At 47.0% G+C, this 19,342-nt stretch overlaps 1 protein-coding gene across 2 annotated transcripts in view; it reads left to right on the top strand.

The window, feature by feature from the left end:
• ASAP1 (ArfGAP with SH3 domain, ankyrin repeat and PH domain 1) overlaps positions 1–19,342 on the top strand; it is a 355,167-nt gene that overhangs the window by 315,110 nt on the left and 20,715 nt on the right. The window contains exons 19-25 of one of the 2 annotated variants that reach the window (XM_041769622.1): positions 388–574; positions 797–882; positions 2,230–2,345; positions 2,461–2,528; positions 3,519–3,626; positions 5,822–6,050; positions 17,297–17,467. In XM_041769622.1, coding sequence (XP_041625556.1) covers positions 388–574; positions 797–882; positions 2,230–2,345; positions 2,461–2,528; positions 3,519–3,626; positions 5,822–6,050; positions 17,297–17,467 — 965 coding nt within the window. The remainder of the gene's footprint in view (positions 1–387; positions 575–796; positions 883–2,229; positions 2,346–2,460; positions 2,529–3,518; positions 3,627–5,821; positions 6,051–17,296; positions 17,468–19,342) is intronic. The other variant, XM_041769623.1, reaches the window with a different exon arrangement.

Below are 19,342 nucleotides of genomic sequence, written 5' to 3' on the forward strand. Positions count from 1 at the left end.
TAAAATTTACTTTCAAAAATAAGTAATAAAATTTCTTAATTTCTTTGTATACTTCATATGTATCTGAATTTGAAGTAGTAAATACCAGACTTCCCAAGCTGTTGTCCAAGGAAGAAAAGAAATCTGCTGTGATCTGTGAGCTCATTAATTCTGTAACTGTATATTACTTGCACATACACTACTACATATATATGTCGGTCTCTTCATCCTGTCTGTGGTGAGGTAACTTGGTTTAGAACCTGGTTTGTTTAAATCCTGAAAGAAGTACAGGTGAATCTATCTCACTTAAAGAGAACTGTTTTGTTTTGTTTTTTCAGAAAAATGTAGATTTTTCTTAGCTCATAGAAAATAAAAAATCTTTGTTCATGTTGTTTTGCCCTGTTTTAGGACTGTACGGAAAGAATATATTACCGCAAAGTATGTAGATCATAAGTTTTCAAGGAAGGCCTGTTCATCTCCATCAGCTAAACTGAACGAATTGCTCGAGGCCATCAAATCCAGGGATTTACTTGCACTAATTCAAGTCTATGCAGAGGGGGTGGAGCTAATGGAACCACTGCTGGAATCCGGACAGGTGAGGCTCCACTAAAACCATAAGATAAAACAGAATGTGGAAAATGAATGTAAAAGATACTGAGATTCTAATACATTGAGTGACCGTGTCTAAATCAGGCCAATTTGAGAGTGAGAGGAGTACTCATTAATGATTATTTCCAGGTAGCTGATATGAACAGAGCTGCTATAGGTAAAGTAGGATCTGCGGTTACCCTACTTACACTCATCCTGTCCTTTTCAGGAGCTTGGGGAGACAGCACTTCATCTTGCAGTCCGAACTGCAGACCAGACGTCTCTCCATTTGGTTGACTTCCTTGTACAAAACTGGTATGCTTTTCATCTCCTCTGAATACACCTTATAAGTTAATGCAAACCAGTCTTCTCAGGGGCCCAGATCAGAAATCAACAAGCTTTCTGTAAAGAGTCAGGTACTATTTTTGACTTTGCAGACCATGAGGTCTCTATCACAGCTATTCAGCTCGTCCATTGTACTGTGAAAGCAGCCATAGACCATATGTAAATGATTGAGCATGGCTGTGTTCCAATAAAGCTTTATTTAAAAAACAAATGGAGGGCCAGACATGGCCTATAGGCTATAGCTTACCAGCTCTGGCCTAGAAAGATATAAAATCCTGTCTCTGTCAAAACCCACTGCATTAGGAAAGATTGTAAGAGGGAAGACTTAACAGCACAGCTCCACAGCATCTATGAGTTTTCATTGTTCATAATTTCACTATGAAACTATAGTGTCGGAGTGTCTGGGTGGCTCAGTGGGTTAAGCATCTGCCTTCAGCTCAAGTCATGATCCTGGGGTCTTCAGATAGAGCCCCATGTTGGGCTCCCTGCTCAGTGGGGAGTCTGCTTCTCCCTCTCCCTCTGTGCCTCCCCACCCCCACTCATCCTCATTCGTGCTCTGTGTCTCTCTGTCTCTCAAATAAATGAAATCTTTAAAAAATAATTTAAAAAAAAACTGTACAGTGTGTGTGACTGACTCAATAGCTAAGTCAAATTTGGGACATAGTAATAGGAGTCCAGTATTGAACACAGGAAGTTTGGACTTGCCATATTCTTCAGTGGGTAGTTCTGTAAGCCACGGATTATTAGGAGTAACTGAAGCTCATCCAAAGACAAGTGGTCAAAATAGCAAGGGGATCTGAACCCACATGTGAAGAATGGTGCCTGGACACAAGCCACATTGTATGAATGTCCACCCCTCTCCTTGGAGGTAGTACAGTGTAGTAGTTAAGAGTGTTGGCTCTGGGACAAACTGCCTTTTTTCAGATCCCTACTCCATCCTCCGTGCCATGATAGTCTTGAAAGCAGGTACTTCATTCTCTTTGCACCTTGGTGTTTTCATCTGTGAAACAAAGATGGTCATAACCTACCCACTGGGTGGTTGTGAAGATTTAATGAGCCAAGGTATGTAAAAGCTGAGAGTGTCTGTCCCAGAGGAGGCACTCAGACAATGCTGGCTATTGCTGTCATCATGTGGCTTATAAATGGAGGTGTAATGTTAGCAGCAGCATCGTTTTCCTTGCTTATAAGTAGTTCTCAAACTTGACTCCGTTGTTAGCACAGAAATAAGGGATTCATCTGTAGCTTTAAATTATTCATGCCCTATTTAAATGGCATTTTAAGTCATACTTTTTTTCTGGTAACATTTTAATTCTTCAGTGGAAACCTGGATAAGCAGACAGCCCTGGGCAACACGGCTCTACACTACTGCAGTATGTACGGTAAACCCGAGTGTTTGAAGCTTCTTCTCAGGAGCAAGCCCACCGTGAGTGTCGGTAAGAGCGTGACCAAGTGTCTTCATAACAAGAGTCAGCATTCATGATTATTGTCTGCAACCTTTTCAATATATACCTTAGATAATTATGCCAATTTCTTTCCCCCCTGTTGTAGTTAACCAAGCTGGGGAGACTGCCCTGGACATAGCAAAGAGATTGAAAGCCACCCAGTGTGAAGATCTGGTAAGCAAAATGGAGGTGGGGTATCCATTAGACACCAGCTGCCTTAAAATGTCATTCTCAGAAGCTGGAATTGGGATAAAAGAAACAGATTCATCTCTCTGAACGTTGGCTAAAGAAATTCAGACAGGCACTAAGGCTACATTTGGAAAAGTGGTAGAATGATAAATTTGCCATTCCGTGTCTTCTCAGAGCAGTTGTGACATAGGAGCTAAAAGGCATTTGAAAGATATTATTACCAGACAGGCTTATAAATTAAGGTCATGCTTTTTATATGCCAGACCCTTAGGTTTTCCCTGCAGCTCAATAGTAAAGAAGAATTATTTGGGAGCTACGTCCAAAAACTGGGCGAGTTAAGTTCAGAATATAGTGGTTTTCAAAATATTAACTGCACGGCTTCCCCCTCCAGCCCCAGCGTTTTGACCCCATTGGTTCTTGTGTATCACCTGGACTTTAGCATAGCATGAATCTCTTACCAGTGGGGAAGGATGAGACAAGAAAAATAAGTTCCATCCCCTGAGTTTCTGCCCAGTGCCAGCTGCAGGCCAGCAGGTGTACGTTTTTATTTTTAGGAGAATCCTGTGAGGAAGCTGTGGATCTTACCATCTTACAGATAAGAAAAGTGGTCCATGAATCAATCCAGGACTGTCTGACTTGAAAGGCTTACCTCTCCTACTGTACTAACTCTTGATTTTGCCTTCCAGCCAGGGATTTACACTTTAGAGGCTCATTTTTAAGAATGTTTAAGAAAGCTTTTAATTTGAGAGAGAATTCATGTTACCAAACTAAGAAAGACTCTGCATGTAATTCCGGGCGACTCCTGTGAAGCCAGTCCTCCAGCAGTTCAGCCCTGTAGACTCAGAGTTTTGCCCTACAGGCAGCTCCTGGTGATTCATTTGAAACCAGGCCCCAGGTGGGATTTGCTCAGTGGTTATGTAAAAGTGGGATGGCTAACACTTCCAATAACGTGGCTATCCCTGCTGTTACTTTCAGCTTTCCCAGGCTAAATCTGGGAAGTTCAACCCACACGTCCACGTGGAATATGAGTGGAACCTGCGACAGGAGGAGATGGATGAGAGCGATGATGACCTGGATGACAAAGTGAGTGCAAACGGCGCCTCTGAGTTCCTGCCACTGCTCCCAGGTTTTCTGCGCCACGTAGATGAGATTGTTCTTCGCAAGACTGTGTCTGGTCTTTTGACCCAGGGCCACTTAATGCTGGCTATTGCTGCATTCTTTGATCCTTGTTGGGTTCCACAGCTGTATTAGTCAGGGTTCTCTGGAAAACCAGACCCAGTATGGTTGAAGGCAGAGGGAGAGAGATCGGAATTTATCTTTAGGAATTGGCTCATGTGATTGTGGGGGCTAGTGAGGACCTGGGGTATGAGGTGGGCTGGTGGCAACTGATGGTGTGGTCTGGTGTCTGGAGGTCCTCAGTATCTTCTCAAGAGCCTTTCAGCTGATTGGAGGAAGCCTACCCACGTTATGGAGGGTAATTCCTTTTATTGGAAATCTAATGTAAACGTTAACTACATCTAAAGAAAATCCCTTCACAGCAGCATCTAGACCAGTATTTGACCAGACACCTGGGTGCCATAGCCCACCCAGCAAGGTGAAGACATAAAATTAGCCATTAGAACAGCTACTTCATAAATAAAAAGCTGGGAGATTGTAAGAACTTGGGTATGGACTAGGCAGTGGGACTGCCATACTTGGGTCCATACTTGGGTATGGACTTTGTCTGTGCTACCTCAGTAATTTTTACCAAAAGCCCACTATGGTGTTGTTACTGCCCCATATTATAGAAGAGAAAACTGATGCACACAGATTTTTGCAACCTGAGGTCTTAGGGCTAGTAAAGATACTCTCAAGATTAAACCTAGTTTTCTCTGACCCTCATGGGTAGTTCAGAACTACCTTTGAAAGTTCATTCATGCAGTTTTCATCAGATACATATTTTTACTTATTTATTTATTTCAGAGAGAGTAAGGGGAGGGATGGAAGGAGAGGGAGAGAGAGAATCTCAGACTCCCCACTGAGCATGGAGCCTGATGCGGGACTTGATTCCAGAACCCTGAGATAATGACCTGAGCCGAAACCAAGAGCCAGACACCCAACCGACTGCCACTCAGGCGCCGCACGTTGGATATGTATTGAGCCTTTGCTCTTCCCTAGGCAGCACATAAGGAATAGTCATACAAAGGTGTCCTACTTTAAGAAGATGCAAATAAGAGCTTGGGAAAATCCCTGAGATATATTCAGAGAACAGAAAAGTTGCCTCAGCCTTGGAAAGCAGTGAGGAAATTACCAAGAAAGTACCATTGAAGATGGTTTTCTGAGAGTAGGGAGGAAACTTGCCAGCCAAAGAAGTGGGGAGGAATGCATCTTTCCAGGGAGGGAGAACAGCACGTGCAAAGGCCAAGGGGTTGTGATAGAACTGGAAGTCTGAGGAATGGTTAGAAGCACCTTGTGTGAGGTGTGTTCAAGTGGATGGGTGGGTGGGTGGGAGAGGCAGGAGGCTGCCCAGCAGGATCAGGGATCCCAGATCGGGAAGCAAGTTATGAGCCAAATTTGGCCTTTGGGCTTTCTCCAAGCAGTCAGAAGCCAACAGAGATTAATTGTCAAGGGAGCAAGTTTCCCCAGCAGCTCTGGCCTCAGTGTAGAAAACGTGCTGGAGCTGAAAGCAGCTGCAACCAGGGCTATTCAGGAGGCCTGTGCTTCAGTGGCGGCTGGTGGGCGCCTGCACCAGGCGGAGATCCCAGGGACGTTTCTGAGCTGTCCACGCAGGCCCTGGTGGCGCTGGGTGACCCTGAGGCTTCCACCTTGGGAAGTTATGGGGATGCCACCGCTGTCACCAGGAGTGCAAACACAAGGGACGCCTTGTAGGCAGTCGAAGACAGTTTAGGATCCTAAGGGATAGGATCGGACCCACAGGTGGGTTTCAGGGCCACAATGTGGAGGCTACTTTCTAAGGGAATATAAAAAAGAGAAAAGAGGTGAGGACTGAGAACTGATGGGAGAGGGTTGGGCTGGGAAGGAACACACGTCAGTGCTGGTCACGGTGTCCTGCGGAGGGCAGGTATCCGTTAAGTTAAAGGTCACCTGTGACCATGCCCTTCGGCTCCTGAATGCCTGATTGCTAGCCAGTGTCTCCCTGCTGTGACCCTGGTAATGGGGAACTGCGTCCTCCTCTTGTGCTGGGGCACAGCAGCCGCGGGAACCCCCCCTTCCCGGCGGAGCCTGAGGTGTGGGCCTCGGGGAGCTCCTCACCCGCTGCTCTGTTCTGTCATCCGCAGCCGAGCCCCATCAAGAAAGAGCGCTCCCCGAGGCCTCAGAGCTTTTGCCACTCCTCCAGTATCTCCCCCCAGGACAAGCTGTCACTGCCGGGCTTCAGCACCCCGAGGGACAAGCAGCGGCTCTCCTACGGCGCCTTCACCAACCAGATCTTCGTCTCCACGAGCACAGACTCGCCCACGTCACCGACCGCAGAGGCTCCTCCGCTGCCTCCTAGAAACGCCGGGAAAGGTACGGCCTTAGAGGAGGGCTCTCCCCCTCCGCCCTCAAAGCTGGCGGTCTGCGCAGCTTCGAGGTAGCAATTGCGAGGTGCCTCTGAGTGGCAGGGTACGGACCGTGATGTCGGGGACAGCTGGAAACCGGGGCCTTGCCATTTGCTAAGTACCAGCTGTAGGATGGTGCTGAGAGCGCCCCTCGTGCGTTTGCCGTGCTCACTCACAACAGTCCTGTGAGGTATGTGCTTTGGTGCCCACTTTACAGATGAGGAAACTACGGCTTACGGACGTAGAGTGACTTGCCCACGTCCACACAGCCTGTGACAGGTAGAGTTGGGATTCAGCCCAAGGTCCACCTGGCACCAAACCTGTGTTCTTTCTTATACGATGTAGTGTGGAATTGTAGTATTCCTTCGAAAAATTAATTTTCTCTACACTAAGCTGTCTGTCTTCTGGACATGTTAGTAGTAATAGTTAGTGGTACGTCGTTGTTATGGAGCACTCGCTCCATGACAGGCCCTAAGCCCAGCACTTCTCATTTTATGCTCACAAAAGCATAAAATGAGCATTCAGAGATGTCCAGTGATTGGCCTAATGTTCTCAGATCTCTGTGATTCTAACCCAGGTCCTATATGACCTGAGCCCTCTCTCGTGTGCTTCCTCATGAGGATTGTTTTCCCATGAAACTCTACCTGGGAAGACTCTTAGCCAGAAGAGGGGCACTGTGTAGCACATCGTCTGGAGCCTCCACCGGGGCCAGCACCAAGGGCCAAGGGTCCGCTGGCCTGGTCTGTGGCAACAGAGCGCTTGTCCCGTATCCCACATCCACAAAGAGTGCCCAGCTCTGAAAGTCAGTGTTCCCACCTGTACAGAGACCACTTGAGATGCAGAAATGGCAACATTTAAAGAGTCACCAGGCCAGGGGGAAAGTGAGAGGTACCCAGAGCGGCAGCTTGGGGTTCGGTCTTGGCCAGCAAATCCAAGTGCAGGCTTCTCCCTATGTGCTCAGCTCATGCTCACACAGGTTCCGAGGGCCTCTCCCTACACAATGCCATGCCTATTTGAATCACACTGGGGCTATTTTCTGAGAAATGTGAGCTTTATTCAGAACAGCGTTTTTTCAGAGCTTATTCTCCATTGAAATAGTGTTATAAATGGGAGCTGTGTTCTTAGAGAGACCCCAAATGGCCTCATAGATCATAAAATAGTGGAGAAAAGCTAAAATAAGGTTTTGGCATGAACGGTGCTCATCAAAGATACCTAGTAACCATAATGTAAGAGTGACAGCACACGTGAGCCAGGGCTTTGAACCTCCAGTGTTTCTCTTACCCATCCATACATTATACAAGAATGCACGTAAATAAGGCATCAGATCCCTTATTCAAACACCTCTCAAGTTGCAGGTATGCCCTACACAGTAAGAGAACTGTGCTGCTTCCCACCTCTGTGTGATCCTGTTTTCCTGTCGGGGTAGCAATCGGATAAGACCAGAAATTTCCCTTTCTGTACCCCAAAGAAGACCGTGAAAATAAAATATAAAATTATCAAAGAAAATTCGAGAGGGCTCATGTCCCCTGACTGTGCTCACCAACATAAGAGTGATGACCTGTCTAGACAGGGTGGGCCTCCAGGTCACTGAGAATTTTGGAAAAGGTCTACAAAAGAGAAAGACCCCAGAGTCCTGGGAACCAAGAGGCTGCCTCACCTCCCTCCATCCTTTTCTATAATTCTATCTCAAGGGACCACAGAAACCCATAAAATATACTATCTGACTCGCTGCCAAGCATCTGTCTCCTGCCTTGAATAAATTCTAGCTAGCTCTCTAGCAGAGGCACAGAAAACAAAGACCAAATGTATTAAAGGATCCAGCTGCTAAAACAAGTGCTCAGAGACTTGGCCATAGTAACCATGGTCAGCCCTGGACAAGCTACTAACCCCAAGGCCCACCTCCCCAAATCCTGAACATTGAGAACAGAAATCCCTGTCTACTAGAACCCGAGTGCTCTTCCGGGCTGCTCATAGTGGGGCTTCAGACGTGGACAGACACCAGCAGCGTAGGCTCCCCCTGACTTTCCAAGGGGCTTGAAATGGGAGCTGTGCCCTGCAGCTAGCCTGGCTCGGGTGTCCCTACATTTGGGAAAGTGGTAATGTTTAGAATGGAGATCTTAGAAGACATTGTTGAAAATCAGCTGACGCTCCGTGCAAAGATAATTCTCCTCTGTTTTGTGGCCCTTATGTGTTTTTCATTTCATTCTGTTGAACCATTTGCATGAAAACAAGGATGTCTTGAATCTGTCGTTTGGTTGCTCATTTTCCATGGAAGTGACGTCGAGCTCTCTGCTTGCAGCAATGGTCATTTCCACCCTGTGAATTTAGGGCTTGGACGGATGGCGGCTTCCGGCGAGGCGTTGCAGACACTCAGGATAAAGTCCCCAGTAATAAGAGGAGTATGGGGGGGTGGGGGGGGAAGGAGAAAGAATTATTCTGACTCAGCACAGGAATATTTTCAAGAATCTCCAGCTGCCTCATCAAAATGCAGGGAAGTTGGACCTAAATTGCCATCAAGCAAAGCCCCCTTGTGCTTGAGCAGAGCGCCAGTCAGAGTGGGGAGATTTGGCAATTCAGAACCCCAACTCACCGCCCTTGAGCCTTAGACATATTTTGCTGCCTAACCTCTTGAAATGTGAAGTTGTAAAATTACGTATGCAGACATTTCTCACCGAGAATGTTTTTCTGCTCAGTGATTAGGACCTGCCCCCTGGCCCCCAACGTTACACTATGTTTAAGACTTGAAATTCTTAAAAAAAAATAAAAATAAAAATAAATTAAATTAAATTTAAAAAGACTTGAAATTCTTCAAGCTTGCCAAGATTGGTTTGTTTCTTACCATTAAGCAAAAAATTGATGTCCTAGAACCTGGACTTTAGAGAGCTGGAAGGATGCTGAAAGGTGAGTCAGTCTGCTACCCATTGTACAGCCAAGGAAGCTGAGGCAGGGAAAGGGTGAGGAACTGAACTCAGGCCACACAGTGGCTGTTAGAGGGTAGAAAATGAAAATGGCCCTTAGAGACTCATCAAACCAGACTGTCTGGTTTCTTCTTTCCCGAGTTGAGGAAGGCGGTCGATCACTGTCTTGCCTTCCTCACGGATTATCCTCAGAATCCAGTGAGATAGTATGTGGAGAAAGCATTTTGTAAAAGGCAGAGCCCTGAAGTCCTGGGAGAGGCGCCCCCTAGGACTGTCATGTCAGGCCGTAACCACAGACGTCTCTAGAACACGGAGGAACATGGTGAGCAGGTGGTGCCGTCATCCCGTCCCCCAGAGCAGGACCAGAGACATGCTGCGTGCCTGTGATTGCTTGGCTTGATGTAACTGTTCCTAAGTGACTTAAAGCTGGAGAGCTGCGGCTTTCTCCCACCATACAGTTGCACACGTCTTACGTAACAGGGACACAAACGGGACCTGACACAAGATGGTACACAGGTTAATGAGGCACACAGGAAGCCTCTAGCCAAGTGCCTAGAGTAAGTGCCGGGGAGGGCCCTGCTGCTGACACCGCGGCCACCGTAGCTCCTCGCCTCTAAAAAAGGCTCCTTTGGGGAAAGAGAGGCGAGGTGATGTCTCATAAATGAGCAGGTGCTCCCGGTCTCATAAATGAGCAGGTGCTCTCCAGTGAACCTGGCTAAGTGCAGGCACCATGTACCAAGGAAAGGATTTGTTAGGGAAATGAAGGGCAAATCTGACCACAGGAAGCTTACTTCACTTAACTAACTTTTCAAGCTTTGAGAAACACAAACCGATGGTACGTTAGTGACAGTTTTCTCCCGTCAGTTCGTGGAGTTGGAACCCTAGAACCTGGCATCACGTAGCCCCAGTGACTATCGGGCGGCTACCTGTACGGCTTCCTGCCGCACTTCAGACACGCTTTCTGTAGGGTGCATGCCTGCTTCGGACAGGCTGCAGCCCGGGCTGAGGGGAAGCAGGCGGTCTGCGCAGCAGATGGTGCTGGCCGGCCGACGGCCCCAGGCAGGCCTTGCTCGGAGGTGCTCGCGTCACAGAGGATGGCGAACAGGTGCCACCCCACCATCCGCTTAGGTGAGGAGACCTCGTGAACCCCAGAGTGAAGCTTGAGAGCAAAGCACATCGTCTCAAGCCATCGGCCTGTAGAGCCCCCTGCAGGGGCCTGGGCAGCCGTGACCTCTGTGGAGCAAACCTCACTCCTCCTCTTCCTCCAGGAAGCCTCTTTCTTGTCTACCCTGGACATGGGGCTCCTTCTGTGAACATGCTAACCCTCCCCCGCCCTGGCTTCTTCTGAATATTTAGCTCACCTTGCTGAGCTTCGGGGTCTTCCTATGAAAACCAGGATTGGGTTGCGGACCTCGCAGGCTCACCGCTTAGAGACCGTGAAACAACGTGGTAACCAGCGCATAGCGAGCATTCACCAGATGGGAATCCGTTTGATCCGAGTGCATGTATTTGGTTCAACAGATGGGCGGTGCCCTGGGAACACAGCCAAGGGGTACAGAGAGCAGCGAGGGGTGCCGTGAGGGGCGGCCCAGCAGGAGGGGCGAGGGAGTCTCCGTTTCCCTGTCCTGCAGCACAGGGGCTGTGAGTGAGCAGGCCTTGCGTCCCTGGCGTGGGGCGGGTGTGCTGTGTCACTGCTGAATGAATAAACCACAGCAGGGCCAGTGAAAAGCCTGTCCCAGGAATGTGTGACCAGAGTCTGGAGGGGACACCCCTAAAACTACGCCAGAGACCTTGGGGGTGTGATGGTTGACTTGCTGAAAGTCTACAGAATGTGTGCAGCATCACAGCCAAATAGTTGCATGAGCATCTTTGACATTTCTGCACCTTTCATTCAAGGCTCATGGCAGTAATCAGAGAGGGCGGGGAGGGGGCAGGAAGGGAGGACATGAAGGTGGCCTGCCACCGTCAGGGGCATTGCAGGATGATGGCGGTTGGCCTAGGAAGTATATTTTCCTCATAACAGCATTATTCCTATACTGATGACTATAGTTTCCTGGGTGGTTTTTTTTTTTTAAATCTCATGAAAAGATAACCACTTGAGTGGCTCTATATTGAAGCATCCCATGGGCTGTCATCCCTGATCCATGTCAGATTATTTTTTATCTTTTTTTTTTTTTTTTTTCGCCTGTTTTTAGCAGTCTCCCCTGATCCTTTTTAAAGCATGGTGCATCTATGCCCTTGCACTGGCCACATTGCAGGCTGAGTGTGTCTGGGATTTTTGCCCTCAGGGGTGGCCACTGGCACAGGTTCACTAGCCAAGTCACCTGACTGCCAGGTGTGCAAAGGGAATCAGAGGGAATCGTGTTGTGCTTCTTAACGTATGGAGATGCATGAGTAGTTGTTTGGTTTTTCTTTAAGGTGTTATTTATTTATGTGACACAGAGCACAAGCAGAGGGGGAGTGGCAGGTAGAGGAAGAGGGAAAAGCAGGCTCCCTGCTCAGCAGGGAGCCCAATAAGGGGCAATGAAGGGTTCAATCTCAGGACCCTGAGATCATGACCTAAGCCAAAAACAGATGCTTAACCTATTTATCCACCCAGGTGCCCCATGGGTAGTTGTTAAAGAACCACCCTTACTTAGGCCCTTAAATCCAGGCACTAGTCTATTATTTATTGGGCTCCTAGAAGGAGTCTGAAGGATGGGGAATTGCTCCTGCCACATCATATGTAGCATGGTATTGCTCCTGCATGGCCCTGCTGCACCAGAGCCCTGCCCAGCCCTGCTGACTGACTGTGGCCTCCTTGCGCATTCCACCGTGCCCTCCTGTGCCTCTGTTTCCCCATCTGAGTGCAGTGATAGTGCCTTCCTGCTACATACAGCGTCTTTCTCTATATAAATACACTATATCTTTATCCACTTTTTTTTTTTTTTAAGATTTTATTTACTTTTAAGTAATCTCTTCACCCAACGTGGTGCTTGAACTCAACCCTGAGATCAAGAGTCTCAAGGTCCAGTGACTGAGCCAGCCAGACGTAACAAACTTTTCAGGTCCACACCGTGAAACGCATTCATCTTATCCAGAGTTGTGTGTAGATAGAATTTCTGCTACTATTACTTAGTGTATATGTTATGGTGTGTTTAGAGTATGTACATTATATTTCTACAGATGGTGTTTTCAGAAATTGAAAGCCATCTTCTGGGTCTTGTTGTTTTACTTAAAATTATGAAGATGTACTATTATTTGGCCTCCCAAATAATAGCAGGGCGGACCTTTGGGTGTTTTGTTTTACTAAAAACCGAATGTACAAGGACAATGAGAAAGCATCCTCCCGAGTTAAACCATGAATTATTTCCATAGACTTGTATTGAGTGTTCAGAATGTGCCAAGCACTGAGGGATATGAAGAAGACATGAATCTTGCCCCAAGGGAGCTTTCTGCCTGGGAAAGAAGAGAAAAATCTAGCTATAATGCAATGGGGAGAAGAATATTCAGTGCTATTTAGCCTTGTGGACGGTTACAGGTAAAAGCAGTTGCCCAAGGCAAAGGGGATGGGTCAGAGAAGGCTCTGGATGAGGTTCCGATTGAGCTGACCCTTCAGAGATGAGGTGCAGAGGTGAGGAGGGAATGTAGTTGGGCCTGAGTATCCCAGCCAGGGAGAACGTAGGGGCAGTCACAGGAGGAGAACAGGTACCGACCATCAAAGATCAGCACCCGCCCTGGGGTCACACAGAGCCACACTCATGTACTGTGAGTGGCCAATTTCCTAAACTCTCTGAGCCTTAGGCGTCTTCACCGCGAAAGTAGATGATCACGACAGCAGTGCTGCTTCATAAGGGGAGTTCTCAATTATGTATATAAGCCTCTCTGAGTGTTAGGTCCGGCACACAATACTCAGTAAATGGTAGCTCTGCAAAATTTAGGGAATGTAGGAGATTTGAAAAGCATGCTGGAAAAAAAAAAAAAAAAAAACCATGCTGATGGTGAATTTAGGATTTTTTTTTTTAATTTTATTTTTTTATTCATGAGAGACAGAGGGCAGAGGGAGAAGCAGGCTCCCCACAGAGCCAGGAGCCTGATGCAAGACTCAGTCCCTGGACCCTGGGATCATGACCTGAACCAAAGGCAGACACCTAACCGACTGAACCACCTGGCCATCCCAGGAACAGATTTTTTTTTTTTTAATATGTATTTAGGTGTACATGCATGGCTTTTCAGGACAGTTTTTCCAAAATAAGTAGATTCATTTCCTTGTTGTTGACAATCAAGTCCTATCTGGTGAGGTTTCATTTAAACCATCCCTGGAGTCTATGAATGTATTATTTTCCCATCTCCATGGGAAGCTTTCACGAACAGAGGAAACACCAGTTCCTGGGCGGGTCTCAGGAAACAGCCACAGCCTTTTGTGAGTCTGAATGGTTGGGCGAGGGGTTGCAGAGCAAGGGCTTTGCAAACTGCCCAGAGCAAGCACAGTGGCTTCGAGGTGGATAGTGACCTCGCACATGAGTTTCCTGAGCTCTGGCTCTGTGCTGGGCACACGTTTGCTGGGCACACGGACCTCACTCAGGGCCTCCCTGAACTGATGACATGGAGGCGTGCATGGCAGTGCAGCCCCCAGCAGTCCATTGGGCATCTCTGGAGCTAAAGACACAGCAGAGCATCCACACAGAGTGACCCAGAGGGCTGGTGGGGTTGTGGAACAAGGCACACGATCTTGGGAAGAGGTGAGGTTCATGATCTCCTCCAAGGAGACCTTCTAATAATTTCACTAACCTCAGAGTTATTTATAACAGCTTTGGAAGCTTTTGAGAGCCATATTTTTAAGAAAAAAGCAAGAAGATAATTTGACATACTAGTCAGTATTAGTAGCAAATGAGGAGTGAGGCATTTTCTCCTTATTTCCACCAGCCCTAGCAGGCTGTCCAGGTCACCTCCAATCCTCCCCACCCTGTTAAGCTTGCCTCCCACCCTTTTTTTGTGTTTGTTTGATGCCATGTTTATTCTTTTCTATTTTGTTTTATTTTAGCTTTCTTTATCCTGCCAGAATTGCTTCCTTCCTCACCACGCCAGGACTTAGATTATTTTGCATGAAACATCCCCTTTGGTGGTTGAGACACTAGTTACTAATTTTAAAAGTCTTCTGAGATCTTTAAATCGTTTTTTTTCTTTTGTTTTGTTTTGTTTTAAGATTTTATTTATTTGACAGAAAAAAAAGAAAGCACACAAGCAGGGAGAGTGGCAGAAGGAGAGGGAAAAGCAGACTCTCTGCTGAGCAGGGAGCCCAACATGGGGCTTGATCCCAGGACCCTGAGGTCACAGCCTGAGCCAAAGGCAGACACTTTACTGACTGAGCCACCTAGGCACCCCTAAGATCCTTAAATCTTAAGAAAGCTTAATTATGCTTTTCAGGGACCTCATACAGTGTTTTTCAGCCTTTTTTTTTTTTTTAAACTCATGCCCTCCCAGCCACATTTTATGTAGCTTCTATTACAAAACAATAGGTGGATCTATGTGTGTGTTTTCTGGCTAGGGAATTAGAGTATTGAATATTTCTTTTCACGCTTAACATGTCTCTAATATTTCCCCCGATTTCTAGTATTCTGTTGGTCACCCTGCGACACCCTTCTGTTTTCTTTAAAAGGTTACCAGCCTTAAAAAGATAGAAGTAATGGTCATTCGTCAGTTTATCCAATACTATATTACTAAACTTAGTTTAGTCTACACCAGACTAAACTAGTCCAGAAAAAGGCCTGGCCCTGATAGAATTACAGTCTGAGGGGGGAGACATGCAATAATAAACAAGTAAGCAGCAATATATGATTACAGATAAAGTAAGACAGAGGTACATGATCCCACAGAACACTAATCCCTTCATTTCTGGAATGCTGGCACAGGAGGCTGGATTTTGCTCGGCTTATGGTTACAGGACGACTCTGTGTTCGGATCGCTCCTGAAATGAGGTACACATACAACTTTGCTCAGAGACACAGCCCTATTAGTGCCTTGTCTCTGGCGATTTTTGTTTGCAGACAGGATTTGGAACTGATGCCATGACTTTTAGTTGCACTGCATCAGAAGATCCCTAGGTGGTGGTAGAGATGAAAGTGCTGGAGAATCTCATCATCGTCTAATCTCTCTTCTCCGCCTATTTCCAAGAGGAAAGTCACACTTCCTGACACTGAGCGTTTGTTGTTGTTGTCCGTGTTGTTCTCCCCCTGGGCTCCGCACAGAGCGCAGTCCTGGCTTTCAGGAACGGCAGTGTGAGACAGGCGAGCACCCCGCCAGGCCAGAGACCTTCACACCCCATGGTAGTGAAACCTTACACCCTCCGAACCCCCATACTCCTGCTTTCCTGACTGCAGATGGGGGCAATAATGAAAAAATCAAGGGGAATAGCATATATGAACACATTATCATTTTTAAAGATTTTGTTCATTTATTTTAGAGAGAGAAAGCACATGTGAGCAGGGGGAGGAGCAGAGGGAGGAGGAGATAATGTACAGCAGAGCCCGCGCTGAGTGCAGAGCTCAATGCAGGGCTCGATCCCACAGTCCCAGAATCACAACCTGAGCCAAAAGTCAGGAGTCAGACCCTTAACTGACTGTGAGCCACCAGGCACCCCATGAACGCATTTTTGAGAAGTAACAAATCATCCTACAAATGCAAGGCTGCCGTAACGGTCCCTTTATTGTTATAAGATCACTTCTGAAACTACATGACTGGTAGCATAACCAGGTGTTCGTTTGGAGAAACAGTAAGGCTTCCATCAGACATCACATCAGTAGGACAGAGGGTAAACTGTAGAGCTCAGGCCATTTTATCCAAAAGCAGCTGGTGATCTTACTGAGATTGTCAGTATTAATTCCAAGATGAGACCATCTTTGAGAATCACTGGTGTAAGTCAGCGTCGGTGCTGACCAGGAGTCGGTAATGGGAAATAATACCAAGGAAAGAAGCCAGCAGTAATTAAGCTTTTCTTTTCTTTTATTTTTTTTTTAATATTTTATTTATTTATTTCTGAGACACAGGCAGAGGGAGAAGCAGGCTCCCTGCGGGGAGCTCGATGTAGGACTCAATCCCAGAGGACCCCGGAATCATGACCTGAGCTAAAGGCAGATGCTCAACCACTGAACCACCCAGGTGCCCCAAGCTTTTGTTTTAATATACAGAATGTAAAAAGCTCTTTCGGAGCGTTTCTGGATCACCAGGTATCTACTATCCTGTGTGAAAATTTTGGTGTGACAGTGTTCTTAGCTTTTTTTGGTTTCTTCCCCTTTTTTTTTTTTTCCCTTCTACTGCTTGCAGAAACAGTTGTCCATGGACACAGTTACACCATGTACCTGGGAATATCCGTAAAGAGAGATGCTTGTCACAGTGCCCAGCATATAGTGCTTGGCACACACCAACCACTTCAACGTGTCACTTCAGATAAACAAAGCTAAGACCGTAATACTAATCCCATAACAGCTCTTGAAAACAAACTCCATTTTTTCCCTTAAAAACATTAGGTCAAAAAAGTCAAGTTTTGCAGTAGTGGTTTTGTGTGTGTGTGTAATATTAATCGTTACTGCCATCCCGTCTTTACCTCTGGAGAAAGTGGAGTCTTTTTTCAAATCTGTAGAAATCAATGTCTAATTTCTGTAACTTTTTCAGGCTTCCGATAGGTGGTTTATGATTCCTGGAACTATTCAGAATTGAAGGAAGAAAGAGTTTGGGGATTTTTTTTTTTTTTCCAAGTAATTCTTTACAGTGGATCCTTTGTTCTTGATAAAAATCATTAAAAAAAAAAAAAAAAGAACTTCAGGCAAAATTTACCAAGTAAGAGAAAAAGTTATAGCAGAGAGAAAGATCCTTTTCTGTGAATGCATCCATGTCTCACCCTGTGGCCCCCTGAAGGGTTAGCCCATACTCTGTTCCTTCTCCATTGATTTTGCTGCCAGTGCTGTGGGCCCTTCTTTCTCAGTAGATTTTGTGATGCTCCCACTAAGTTCTTCATTTAAAATATATGCTTTATTTTTCCTGTCGTACCTAAATGAAGATCTAAACCCAGTAGCATTCCATGTGGCATTTCCTTAAAAGCACAAACTTCCCTTTCTTTTCTTGTGATTTTTTTTTTTTTTTTACCAGCAATTTTGAAATCCCTCTTTGTGAGTAACTGAGTTGATGGAATTGGCCACGTCCAGCTTTGTGCTTCGTCTGCAAACCATACCACATTTGCTGTGTGGAAGTAACTGCATACTGGCTGTTCTGTCTATGAGACTGGGATTAACCTTCCTGCCCCATTCGATTTCCTTTCTAGGTCCAACTGGCCCACCTTCAACACTCCCTCTAAGCACCCAGACCTCTAGTGGCAGCTCCACCCTGTCCAAGAAGAGGCCTCCTCCCCCACCACCCGGACACAAGAGAACCCTATCCGACCCTCCCAGCCCACTACCTCACGGGCCCCCAAACAAAGGCGCAGTTCCTTGGGGTAAGTCATCCTAAAGTCAGGGCCACTGCTGCCCGGGCCAGGCAGTGCGTGGGGTACAGTGGGCAGTGGACACTTAGCACATCCAGCAGACGGGCCAGACTGCACACACGCCGGACGAGGGCTTGGCTACATTCGGTGTGATTGTATCTAAGGCCAAGAAACATCTTGGAAGATATTTAGGATCATTTAAAAACCAATCAATACTAAACTGCTGAGCATTTCCTGCACACCAGACACTGTGCTAATAAATCTCTCTCGCTCACAGTAGCAACTCTGTGCAATGGGTATTGTCAACCTCATTGACAGATGAGGAAATGGAGGCTCAGAAAAGCAAAGTAATCCTTTCTCACAACAGCCAGAATACAAATCAAAAGTTTTTCTCAACACATAAATCAGACGTAGGCACTTCTCGCCTTTAAAACTTTCCTTTTGTGCTTTAGGGTGAACACCAGCTCCTTGGCCTGGGACCTAAAGGGCCTTGCAGGGTTGAGGGGGCTGACTTTAGCTCCTGCCCTCCGCTCACGCCTCACTGCCTCTTCTTTCTCAAGCACACCAGGCCGTCCCTCCTGAGGCCGCTGCACTCCCTGCACTGTGGCCTTGCGCTTTGAGAGGCTGGCTCCCTTTTGTCCTTTTCTGCTGAAACATTTGTCTCACGACCCCACTTTCTAAAGGAGCTTCCTCCCCGCTCCAGTTGCTTCACAGCACCTATCACTGTGGATCAGTACTCTGTTTGGCTTCTTGCTCTCTAGAATGTAAGCTCCAAGAGGGCAGGGACTCTGTCTGTCTTCTCCGTTGTGTTTGCAAGGCCTAGAATCAAGCCCGCGTATAGCAGGTCCTCAGTCGTCACTGCCTGATAGATAAATGTGCTCAGAATCAGTTAGTGGCATTGACTGCAGACGACAAAATATATCCACAAGGCTCATCATTTCCATCTTTACTACCTTTTTGTTATTGTTGTTGTTGTTTTAATTTTATTTATTGGAGAGAGAAAGCACAAGCAGGGGCAAGAGGGAGAAGCAGACTCCCCCAGTGAGCAGGGAGCCCGATGCGGGTCTCCATCCCAGGACCCTAAGATCATGACCTGAGCCAAAGGCAGGCGCTCAACCAACTGAGCCACCCAGGCAACCCCCCCTCCCCATCTTTTCCTACTTTCTTAGTTCCCCAAAACTCTTCACTAGCCCACCACAATTTAGGGCAAGAGCCGAGAGTCTCCCCAGTGCCCAGCGGGGTCAGGCCCATGACAGGCATGCAGAGAAAGAGAAGTTTTGCCGGAGGAATATGCTTATTCGCATGTGTCACCTCCTCCTACCAATGAGTTTCTGATCGTAACTGACAGGTAATTGAGCTGAATGCATTACAGGGCCTCTTCTAAAGCCTGTGTTAAGGTGTTGTGAATCTTTGGAGTTTTTGGAAAAAGCCGTACTCACCCATTTGTGGGTTGGCACATGTCTGTCCTCCCATCCAGCCACAGTGTCATGGTGTGCATGCGAACGTGTCTGTGTGTTTGGCCATCCAGTCTGCATGCGTGTGTGCCTGTCACGTGGGCCTTCTCAGTCCATCTGCTCAGGGAGCCCATGGCCTGGTGAGGGAGACAGACAGGCAACCCAGTGGGTGAGCACTGTTGACCGTTAGGGCTGACATGTTAACCACATGCTGTGGAAATGCTGAGAAAAAGTGTCAAACTGCAGGAGAAGGCTCCCCAGAGGAGGAGACATTTGTGGAGGGCGCTAACAAGTTAGTTCCCTGGTGAGACAGGCCAGAGAAGAGCAATGGAGGGGCTGGCACGGGCACACACCAGTGTGTTCACTGTCCTTGACACGTCCACGGTTGGTCTCTGGAGCCTTCAGACGTCCCCAGGTTCATCCGAGAGGATGT

The sequence above is a fragment of the Vulpes lagopus genome, chromosome 9, assembly GCF_018345385.1.
Source record: "Vulpes lagopus strain Blue_001 chromosome 9, ASM1834538v1, whole genome shotgun sequence".
NCBI lineage: Eukaryota > Metazoa > Chordata > Mammalia > Carnivora > Canidae > Vulpes > Vulpes lagopus.